General features: G+C 32.6%; 2 protein-coding genes across 3 annotated transcripts in view; both read left to right on the top strand.

Moving 5' to 3' along the window:
• Positions 1-1,859: 1,859 nt before the first annotated feature.
• Positions 1,860-6,595, top strand: ndufc1 (NADH:ubiquinone oxidoreductase subunit C1). The gene is made up of 4 exons (XM_056472389.1): positions 1,860-1,986; positions 2,526-2,629; positions 6,278-6,350; positions 6,490-6,595. The coding sequence occupies exons 1-3, from the start codon at positions 1,941-1,943 to the stop codon at positions 6,335-6,337; spliced, it is 210 nt and encodes a 69-aa protein (XP_056328364.1). The 5' UTR covers positions 1,860-1,940; the 3' UTR covers positions 6,338-6,350; positions 6,490-6,595.
• Positions 6,596-7,970: 1,375 nt separating this feature from the next.
• Positions 7,971-12,522, top strand: part of mgarpa (mitochondria localized glutamic acid rich protein a) — a 39,284-nt gene continuing 34,732 nt past the window's right edge. Inside the window, exon 1 of one of the 2 annotated variants that reach the window (XM_056472613.1) lies at positions 7,971-8,134. In XM_056472613.1, the coding sequence (XP_056328588.1) occupies positions 8,053-8,134 (82 nt within the window). In that variant the 5' untranslated portion in view covers positions 7,971-8,052. The remainder of the gene's footprint in view (positions 8,135-12,522) is intronic. The other variant, XM_056472612.1, reaches the window with a different exon arrangement.

The following is a 12,522-nucleotide window of genomic DNA, read 5'->3' as shown; positions in this document are numbered from 1 at the left end:
CGCTGAATGTGCTACATTTCCGAGGCGGGGATGATAGAGTGGAAATTAAATGAACAAAATAAAATTGTATTATTTTAGAAAATATATACATAACATGAACGTACATTATTAGTGTTTAATAATAGTAGAATTACCTTAAAATAAAAATGCAGTAAGTGTTTTTACCCGACATGCATTGTAGCCATAGACTAAAAAGATTGCCACTAGATGGTAATATTAACTTGGTAATGTATTTTCGTGTTAGGTGGTTGTGAGGACGAAAACCTACAAAAACAAAAAAATAATAAATAGATAAATACGCAAATAAATAAATAAATAAATGAATAAATGAATCTACAAATTCCTGCATAAATAAAACCATAGATGAGTAAATAAGAAAATAACTAAATAAATGTATAAATAAATCTCCAAATTCCTGCGTAAATTAAACAATAAATGAATAAATACGCAAATAAATAAACATAAAACAATAAATAAGTAAATACTCAAATAAATGAATAAATACACAAATTCCTGCATTTATAAAACAATAAATAAATAAATACGCAAATAAATAAATAAATAAATAAGTGCATAAATACATACACAAATTCATGCATGAATAAAATAACAAATAAATAAATATGCAAATAAATAAATAAATGCATAAATAAATACACAAATATATGCATGAATAAAATAACAAATAAATAAATAAATAAATACGCAAATAAATAAATAAATGCATAAATGAATAAACAAATTCCTGCATAAATAAAACAATGAATAAATAAATACGCAAATAGATAAATAAATGAATAAATGAATACACAAATTCCTGCATAAATGAAACAATAAATACTCAAATAAGTAAATAAATACTCAAATTCTTGCATAAATAAAACAATAAATAAATAAATATGCAAATAAATGAATAAATAAATACACAAATTCCTGCATAATTAAAACAATAACTAAATCAATACGCAAACAAATAAATCAATATATAAATCAACAAATACCTGCATAAATAAAAAATAAATTAATAATTGCGCAAATAAATAAATAAATGTATAAATAAATAAATCTACGAACTCCTGCATAAATGAAACAATAAATTAATAAATAAATAAATTTATATTTAAAATAGTGCAGCGTTAAAGGAGGAAGGAAAAATCTGCTTAAATATTTATTTATTTGCATATTTATTTATTGTTTTTTATGCAGGAATTTAAGATGTTATTGATTAATTAATTTTTTATTGTTATTATTATTAATATATTTATTGTTTTTGCATGTTTCGTCCTCCAATATAATTGTATTAAACAGAAAAAATCAATATACTTTTTTTAAAAATATATATAAATACATTTTTATTATAAGTAAAACTAACAATACCATTTATTTTAATTATATCATTGTATAAGACTCATTCATTTATTCATTTTCTTTTCGGCTTAGTCCCTTTATTAATCAGGGGTCGCCACAGCTGAATGAACCGCCAACTTATCCAGCATATGTTTTACACTGCAGATGGCCTTCCAGCTGCTACCCACTACTGGGAAACATCCACACACTCATTCACACACATACACTACGGACAATTTAGCTTTTTCAATTCACCTATACCGCATGTGTTTGGACTGTGGGGGAAACCGGAGCACCCGGAGGAAATCCACGCCAACACGGGGAGAACATGCAAACTCCACATAGAAATGCCAACTGACCCAGCCGAGGCTCGAACCAGCAACCTTCTTGCTGTGAGGCAACCGTGCTACAACATGAAACCAACCAAGACATAATTAAATTACTGCTATAAAATGTGAGTTTTCGCTGTTCCCGAGCCAACTTTCATTCGCGATCGATTACTCTGCGAGCCACTAGAACAGCCAGTCCTCCTGTGGGCAGGAACGATAATCGAGCTAAGATCGAGTTTTGTGTGGAAGAGAAACGCTGTCAAAATGCCTCTCGGTCGGTTGTTGTTGCGGACTTCTACTGTCAATAAAAGTGAGTACTACAATGCAAAATATATCTGGTTTACGTTACACTCCGAGTACGTTTTGCTTGATAGATTTGGTTATTCGTCCGATCTTAGTTAGCAGTTCGGTATGGCCTGACCTTTCTTAGCTTAGCAAGACTAGCAGCAACACAGCAGCCAATCCATTAGCTTTGTACAAATGATCAATTATATGAAGTTAAATACTCATTTTTAGAATACATTCAGCTCCTATATGTGTATGCATTTATATATCTATATATTTTGCATTATCGCGATGGCAATTTTCAGCGTTTTATTATAGATGACCAGCAAAGGGCAAACATTGTTCTCGTATTAATTGTCATGTTAGTTATGTACTACATGGATGTATGTTAACACAATGAAAATATGATAATGTTGTACATCATAACATTGTAAATATTAATTGACATCACTAGGTTATATTAAAGAGCTGCTGATTGATATATCAGTTCATTAGCTATCAATCACTACCCAAAGTGTACAGTAAATAAAACAATGTGTTAAATGTAAATCATTTATCTTTCAGTTGTCAGCAGAAATGCCTTTAGAGCCACCAAACCTGATGTCTCCAAGCCGAACATGCTGAGAGTCGGACTGGCATTTGGGAGCACAGTTTTCTTATGGGCACTGGTAACTTAAATCAGCTAACAAACAGTGTTGGGGAAAGTTACTTTTAAAAGTAATGCATTACAATATTGAGTTACTCACCTAAAAAGTAACTGGTTGTGTTACTTTTTATGGCAAGTAATGTGTTATGTTACTTTTGAGTTACTTTTGTGGTACTTTTTCTTCCCTTTGCTCATGCTTGATCTCTTTTAGAACTTGCAGGGTTTTTTTGTAGCTCGTCTTGCTTGTAATCAGTGTTAGGGGTAATGCGTTATAAATAATGCACGTTACACAATAATACTACTTTTCCAAAATAACAAGTAATATAACGCTTTAGTTTTTAAAAAGAAGTAATATTATTTGAGTTACTTTTTAAAACATGTAACACGAGTGACTTTTTACCTTGCTTAATTGGCTTTTTACAAAATATATTGCGGAATTAAAATGACCTTAGTCAGGTTGAATCACGCACTCAATGAGAGAGCGTGCTGCGAGGCAACAGACAGCCGGCTCGCACTCATCATCATCATCATGTCTCTTTTTTTACAGCAGATGAGTCAGTAGCTATGTTTCCATCCAAAAATGTGAATCAAATTTATGCGCAAAACTGGATTATAAGACGTGTGAATAACGCGTTTCTATCCGAGTCAAAGTAAACAAAATCGTCACTTCCTGATTAACTGGAGCCAAATATCAACAGTTAAAACAGAATTTGTTGCGGTAGAAGAAGCTGCATCAATCTTTTCTTCATTTAATAAATGACTTGCGCCTCAAAAAGCAATCCTGACACGCAGTGAACGCGTGTGGCGTTTGAAGGCGTGAGACGCGGAGCACAGACGCTCTTGATTCTGGAGGTGATTAATAATATAATAACACTAATACTGAAATGATTAAGGTGTTTTAGAATGACCAAAGCAACATTTCAGATGTTTTACAATGCGCTCAGCCTGCTAATTTATCCATTCACAAACATTTTCATCATCACATGATCTCTTATAACAAAATCACATCAATTTTTTTATGTGCATACCGGGATTTGTTGAGTAAAAGTGTTTCCATCGTAGTTTAAGCACATATTTTCTCATCAAATAAAAGTGTTATCCTACTCAGTTATGCGCATTTTCAAAATTTGCATGAAGATAGGTGGATATAAACGCAGCTACTGTACTGTTCTAGTAACTGAATAACTCAGGATATTGGTTTATTTAGAGTCAGAGGGAGTATCTGGTATGTTAGTACTTAATGAAGATGCAAACCGTTTCACGACAACTCGACTGGTTTACTTAGAAGATCTGATTAAAACAAACAATTCATTCACGAATCACTACAGAAAGTCAGAAACAATGGGAGATTCTTGTTATTTTGAACTCATCGAAGAAAAGAAGTGGATTGTTGTTAAGTGTTGATTTATGTGTAAGTAAAACTCTTAACAACTGCAAGCAGCACAACATCTAAAAAAACTGGATGCAAAGCACTACACCCGCACCCCACCTTCAGCTATGATCAGTTCACGTTCTCCAGGTAAAACAATTCATTCAACTAAACTAAAAAAAAAGGTTATTGCTTTTATTGTTGAAGAGATGCAGCCGCTGTCTACTGTAGAAGCGACTACGTTTTGTAATACAGTAAGATTTTTTTCTTTTGGGAAATGATTTACACATTTGTTAAGGCCACGTGAAGCAACTTATTCTATATATCTAGCTCAAAGATTTATTTTGATTTGGGGATGTTTTTTATCGTCTTACTGTTCATTTTCTTATTAAACATTTTGAAGGTTTAAAATCTGTTTTTGCCTCATTTCATGTTAGCACTCTGAGATTTTATTGCAATCTTTTTCTCAATGGACAGGGAATTTTCTTAACTTACTTGCTGTCATTAATGTAAATACAGCATGTAGAGCTCTGGGCTCAGAAAGTTCTTGAAATATAATTTTAGTCCACTTTTTTTTAAAGAAAATGAAGGTGTAGGTTATAAAGGTGGCTGGTAAATGCAGACATTCTCTATTAAAAAAAGGTGAAAAAACACCTGCAAGTTCTGAAAGAGATCAAACCTTAGGCAGGTAAGGAAAAGAACTCATAAGTAATATAAAAAAGTAACCACAAAAAGTATGGAGGACTAAACCTGCAAAAACAATAAATCAATTAATAAATATGCAAAATAAAATAATTAATTATATAATGAATAAACAATAAATATGACAATAAAAATGTTTAATAAATAATTAAATTAATTAATTAATCCACAAATTCCTGCATAAATAAATATATAAATAGTGCGGGCAGGTTAATAATTAAATAAATTACACGGATGTTGGGGGAATAAGAAAATGCGAAACTAATAGTAGATTTTTCCCCCTTTCCCACCGCACTTAATTGTTTTTATATTTATTTATGCAGGAATTTGTGTATTTATTTATTCATTCATTTATTTATTTGCATATTTATTTATTTATTTATTGTTTTATTTATGCAGGAATTTGTGTATTTATTTATTCATTTATTTATTTACTTATTTATTTATTGTTTTTATGCAGGAATTTGTGTATTTATTTATTCATTAATTTATTTGCGTATTTATTTATTTATTTATTTATTTATTTACTTATTTATGCAGGAATTTGTGTATTTATTTATTCATGTATTTATTTGTTTGCCTATTGTTTTATCTATTGTTTTAATTATGCAGGTATTTGAATATTTATGTATTCATTTATTTATTTGCATATTTATTTATTGTTTTATTTATGCAGGAATTTGTGTATTTATTTATTCATTTATTTGTGTCTTTATTTATTTAGTGTTTTGTTTATGCAGGAGTTTGTGTATTTATTTATATATTTGCGTATTTTTTATTTATTGTTTTATTTATGCAGGAATTTGTGTATTTATTTATTCATTTATTTATTTATTTGTGTATTTATTTATTTATTGTTTTGTTTATGCAGGAGTTTGTGTATTTATTTATTCATTTATTTATTTATTTGTAAATTTATTTATTCATTTGTTTATTTATTTGCGAATTTATTTATTTATTTATTGTTTTGTTTATGCAGGAGTTTGTGTATTTATTTATTCATTTATTTATTTGTGTATTTATTTATTGTTTTATTTATGCAGGAGTTTGTGTATTTATTTATTTATTTATTTATTTGCGTATTTATTGTTTTATTTATGCAGGAGTTTGTGTATTTATTTATTCATTTATTTATTTGTGTATTTATTTATTTATTGTTTTGTTTATGCAAGAATTTGTGTATTTATTTATTTGTGTATTTATTTATTGTTTTATTTATGCAGGAGTTTGTGTATTTATTTATTCATTTATTTATTTATTTGTGTATTTATTTATTTATTTATTGTTTTGTTTATGCAGGAGTTTGTGTATTTATTTATTTATTTATTTATTTATTTATTCATTTAATTATTTATTTGCATGTTTATTTATTTATAGTTTTATCTATGCAGGAATTTGTGTATTTATTTTTTTCATTTATTTATTTGTGTATTTATTTATTGTTTTTGCGGGTTTCATCCTCCATAGGTCTCTTCTTCTTGTCTTTTTTTTATAGCTTGCGTTACTTGAAATGCTTTACCCCAACACTGCTAACAAATATATACACAAACTTACATTTGTTATTAAGGTTTCCAAACACACTGTCTATTCCTCCAACAGCTGTTCAAACAACACAGCACGGATGTGCAGGAGTACAAAAGAAGGAATGGATTAGAGTAATTCATAAGGCCATGTAAGTAAAATCACACATACACCATACTCATTGTACATAAACATTGTTCAATATCATTATTTAAGTTCATTTTTTTAAAATACCAAGCACCTTTTAATTGATCTGAATTTACAAAATATTCCTGTCTCTTTTGTTTTAGGCCACTGATTGCTCTGTGCTTTGTGGATCACATGTTATTCCTGCTAATGTGTTTCTCTGCCATTAAATGATGTACAATAATGTTTAATAAAGATGTGTATATATAACTTGCTTCACTTTTACTGACTCTTTTGAACATAAATACACAATCTACTTGAACTGTGAACACCGGCATTACCTCTTGTTTCTATGAGACTGATTGATTGTATAATGTCTCGGTGCAATTGATGTGATGAAATTGGCAAGTTGATAATTAGAGTAAAATTATTACTTATACAAGGTCATGTGTGGATGTATGGCACAGGGATCATACGGTCATGGAAAACCTGGAAAAGTCATGGGATTTCGACATGGCATTTTCCAGGCCTGGAAAAGTTTTGGAAAAACAGAAAAACCCACAAAGTTTTGGAAAAATCATGGAAATTAGTTTAACAAATATCTGTATACTTAAATTAGGGCTGAGCTATATTGAAAAAATCTGACATTACCATATGTTGTGTTTCTGTGATGTATATTGTGATGTGAATACAATTTCACCAGATGATTTAACAGGTTTATTTGCATTGATTGGGGGGATTTTGTAGGGGAGTGAGTCTCGAATAACATAGAACAAATAAATTACAAGCATAAATAAAATATAGTAAAGATAAAAGTGAATTATAGTGTCAGATACAGATACTAAATAATCAACACTGCAGAGTCTTCATTGTATATTATTTAATCTTTATTAAAGTTACAAAAAATTTCTTGTGGCCGGATGTTTTAAACTATGAAATATTGAAATGTTTGAAAAGGGCTAATAATATTGACCTTTTTATTCTAGACGAAATAAAACAAGACTTTCTCCAGAAGAAAAACTATTACCAGACATACTGTGAAAATTTCCTTGCTCTGTTAAACATAATTTGGGAAGTATTTAAAAAAGAAAAAGAAAAAAAATCAAAGGGGGGGCTAATAATTCTGACTTTAACTGTATATATTCTCTTGATTTTTTTCCTTTATTTATTTTTTATTATTATTTATTATTTTCCCCCTAACATATTAATATGGGTGTACAAATCTTTGGACTATATATTGAGTTATTTTGTTAGATCCAAATTTGGTTTTGAAGATTGTATAGTATCCTAATGTACTTCTAACGTAATTATTACCTTTCAGCGACTCTGTCTTACACGCTTACTATGTAGAATGTCATAGGAAGGGAACACAATGTTTTTAGGTTTTTTTGGGAGCGGGGGGAGGGACACAATGTACTTACGTGTAAAACCGAAGTCTGGCACCAAGCAGGCAAGAATGAAGCCATCATGGGAATTGCAAATCTCCACTGATATATTTATTTACACACATTTATTACTTTAAAAAAACAAAAGTTGCCAGAGTTGTACATTACTACATGTTTTATAAAAAACACTGCTAAGCAATTCTGACAGGAGGAGGATTTACGCAAACGTTTGCTCCGCCCTCCTCGTGTTCGCTCCTCCCACTTCTACAGTGTCCGCAGTCAGTCATTCATTGCTCCTCCACTGGACCATCACGCCGCTTTTCCTCCGTTCCAGTTTGGACGATGTTTGCGTGCAGAGCAGCCTGGCAGAGGTGTGGGCCCCTGGCACGACAGTCCCTGAGCCGGGCACCCCTCGGCAGAGATGGTGAGCACCGTATTTTCTGTCCTATAAACCTTCAGTTCCTCCTGTAAGTGCAGTGCAAATGCGCTGTAAGCTTTCCGCGTTATAATAACTGACAATTCACACATTTTGAGTTTCGTTTGTATTGAAAGTCATGTATTATTATAATTATAAGTGTTTAACATGATGCATAACTATCTAAGAAGATGCCATGTGGTTTAGGGTTAAGGGGACGTGAAGGTCAGTCGCGACATCAGAGACTTTTTGGTGCTTAACATTACATTTAACAGGGTTTGTGTGTAATTATTACCATTTAGCGACTCTCAGAGGTGTTACATGTCTACTATATTAGCACATGCTAAGACTGTCATTTAAAGGGAACACAATGTACACACACATGTTAAACCACCGCAGCCTGGCACTCAGCGGGCAAGAATGAAGCCATCTTGGGCATCGCAAATCTCCACTGATATTCATTATACACACATTTATTACTTAAAAAAAAAACAACAACGCTGACCATTCCTTTAGGTGGTAATCTTGTGAAAAGTTAGCTGTGGACTCTTGGACGTGATTTGATTAATGTTTGTTTTGTCCTCTCGTTTTGGCGTCACTTAACGGATTATGAAACACGAACTTGCGTAATAGGGAACCGGCTGAAATCGTGGTTAAAAAACTATTCATACTGGGCTTGATCTGTGACCTTCAGCGGTGCCATAGTATGTCTCTACGTACAGCTCACGTGGTTGTGTACGTGGTCGAGGTATAGGCTCGTGCACGCGGATATATGGAACTGTGTATGGCACGCCATTTTAACACCAACAATGTCATTCTAACTGGACACTTGTTTTAGCTAGTACTGGTAGTATCCATTCAATTGACATTTTATCATAAGCAGTGTCTATTTTCATTCTAATTGGACACTTGTTTTAGCTAGTACTGGTATAAGTATCCGTTCAAAACACATTTTTTCATAAGCGGTGTGTATTTTCATTCTATCAGTACATTTGTTTAGCTAGCACTGTTAGTATACATCCAATAGACATTTTATCATCAACAGTATGAATTTTTATTTGACCAGTACACTTGTTTTAGCTACTGGTAGTATCCATTTAATATACCTTTTATCATCAACAGTATCAATTTTAATTCTACCAGTACACTTGTTTTAGATAGCACTGGTATTAGTATCTGTTCAATAAACGTTTGAATATCAACGTTACCGATTTTCATTTGACCAGTACACTTGTTTTAGCTAATACTGGTACTAGTATCTATTCAATAGACATTTTAACATCAACAGTGTCAGTTTTCTTCTACCTTGTTTTAGCTAGTACTCTCTGGTAGTATCCGTTTTAATAGACATTTTAACATCAGCGGTGTCAATTGTCATTTTACTAGTATTCATTAAATACCCTGCTGAAAACCCCCCAGCTAAAAACAGCTTAATTAGCTGTTCGGCCTGCCATTTGCAGGCTGGTTTCAGCCATTTCCAGCCTTGTCTTAGCTGGTTAGGCTGGTAGATGACCCGCTAAAACCAGCTTAATCAGCCTAGGCAGGCTGGGAGCCCAGCCAAAACCAGCTATGTCCAGCTTAAACCAGGATGGTCAAGCTGGTTTAACTGGTTTAAGCTGGTCATTTTTCAGCCTGACCTGATAACACCAGGCTGGAAATGGCTGGAACCCAACCAGGATATGGCCAAACCCGTCTAAAAGCAGGCTGGTCGACCAGCTAAAACCAGCCAACCAGCCTAGACTGGTTTAAGCAGTTTTTTTTCAGAAGGTAGACATTTTATCGTCAACATATCAATTTTCATTTGACCAGTACACTTATTTTAGGTAGTACTGGTACTAGCATCCATTCAATGGAATTTTACAACCAACAGGGGCTATTTTCGTTCTACCAGTACCCTTGTTTAAGCTAGCACTGTCTGGTAGTATCCATTCAACAGATATTTTAACATCAACAGTGTCTATTTTCAGTCTGCTACTATATAATTGTGTTATAGGTAGTAGTATGCTTTCCATTTGATACTATTTAGATAAGCTACTAGTATATATTTTTAAATGTAGCAGCTTTTATTAATCGTATATTAAAACTTGAAGTGGGTAGCAGTTTTTACCAAAAACAATTAATTTTTGCCTCAAGTTTTTTTGTTCGATATATAACATCTATGGGAATGTGCTGTTTACATATCAGCTGTATTAGGTAAGACCATTTCTCATTTGTTTGATACTAGAAGGTATTTATTAGGCTGAATTGTACACTGTAAGGCGGTGCAGTGGGTAGCTCTGTCGCCTCGCAGCACGAAGGTCACTGGTTCGAGCCTCGGCTGTGTGGAGTTTGCATGTTCTCACCGTGTTGGCTTGGGTTTCCTCCGGGTGCTCCGGTTTCCCCCACAAATCCAAAGACATGCGATATAGATGTATTGGGTTAGCTAAATTGTCCGTAGTGTTTTTGTGTGAATGAGAGTGTTTGGGTGTTTCCCAGTGATGGGTTGCAGCTGGAAGTGCATCCACTGCGTAAAACATTGGCTGGATAAGTTGTCGGTTCATTTCTCTGTGGCGACCCCTGATTATTAAAAGGGACTACATTTTAATTCTTTGCTCGCTTAACAACTCCAATAACAAGCTGTGATTAAATCTTCCTACAGTTTTTCCAGGATCGGGTGCTTAAGAACAAAACAAATCATGGCTTTCAACATGCTAACTATCATAATATTTTAGCGTATGTTGTAAAAAATATCTGAAAACCCTTTTTTTTATTTGCTCTATCCATACTTCAATGTGTCAGTCAGTATATGACTAATATTACTGCCATATTGTATGAAATATTAGTAACTGTAGCACTTGTGAAGTTGTATTATGTAATGATAGCCATTGTATTAGACATTGCCAATCTACTCTTGATATACGATTATGATCTGACATTGAAAAGTCATGTTTTTCTCAGTAGCACTTCTCACTTTTTGTTTCACCTTTTAACTCTTGGGAAAGATTAACAGATTAGCTGGTATAAATAACACAGAGGTGTCTAGAACCAATTTAATCTGGCTGGGCACAAGTGACTGGATTAGCTTAATGAGAAGATTGACGGTAGTCTTGGAAAAAAATCCCTCCTTTGTGTCAAAATGATCTTTGTCCTCCAGGTCTGAATGCACTGCTTTCTAGATTTCTACTTTTTTTTTTTTTTTTTTTTGGAAGCAGGAAGCAGACCGTTTTAATAACCTTTAAAGCATAGTATATGAAATGGTACTGCACAATATATTGTTTTACCATGTATAATGAAGGATCTGCCAGTGCTTAATTTGTAAATGGATAATTTCCGGAAAAAATCCAGGAAATAAAAGTTACCATGACCGACATCCGCCACACAATTTCAGTTTTCCTGGAACACGACATTACTAAGCGGTTAATACAAGAAAAAAATCACATTTCTAAAAGGTCTTTAATTATTTTGTGCAATATAACTTTATGGATCAACAATGGGAAAAAAAACCCAAACAAACAAACATGTAGCTACAAACATAATTCGTATGAAATATCCAGTTTTCTAACACCACTGACATTCAGTTCACTATTATGTACCAAGCGAAAATGACTCACTCAGTCCAATCTTCAAGAAGAGCCCACAGTTACCTCTTCCGTCATGTTTTCTGGCTGACTTGAGATCGCTTTGCTTCTATCGCTCAATTTCCTGGTCAATTCGTGCAGTTTCATCTTTTTTCGAGATCTCTTTTTATTAGGCTCATCACAAGATTTACTTGTGGTTTTAAAATAATAATATATGCTTAACTGCCTCTGGCATTTTGAAAATACAAATATTATTTAGGTAGGCCACTATGCCTTATTTATTTTCGCTGGTCACTGCATGTGAAACAATAATCACCAACCAACGTGTGTGATTGTAAACGTAAGAAAGCTGATTGGTCGAGAGTGACTACCTTTATGTGTGTGCGCACACACAATCCACACCGCTTTGCTTACTGTTTTTTACTCAGACTCATTCACATTCTCTTTCTCACACACACATGCAGGTATTTACCACTCAAAACTTGCCGGATCAGTTAAAATAAATTACGGAACGCAAAACACATATCTGACATTTCCCGGAACAGCATCCGGCTCAAATTAAGCACTGGGATGTGCAATGTAGAGTCGGGATTAAAGTTGGCCAGGAGCAACAATTCAGAATACATGAGATTTGTGAAGTCACGGTAAAGTTTAACCATAATGGAGCGAAAGTTTATTATTTGCATGATTTTTTTCCCACCCATTTGAGCATTTCAAGAGGGTTTAAAGCATTCAGGCACAGTATATTATTTTTGTAATTTTAATAAAGTTTGATTTTATTAAATTATTTGTGCAAAAATATATTCAAGAAGGTGGCAACATCAAAGCTCCAAAAATACA

Source organism: Danio aesculapii, chromosome 14 (genome assembly GCF_903798145.1).
Source record: "Danio aesculapii chromosome 14, fDanAes4.1, whole genome shotgun sequence".
Lineage (NCBI taxonomy): Eukaryota > Metazoa > Chordata > Actinopteri > Cypriniformes > Danionidae > Danio > Danio aesculapii.
The sequence above is the reverse complement of the archived record's forward strand: the minus strand, read 5'-3'. Positions and strand labels throughout refer to the sequence as shown.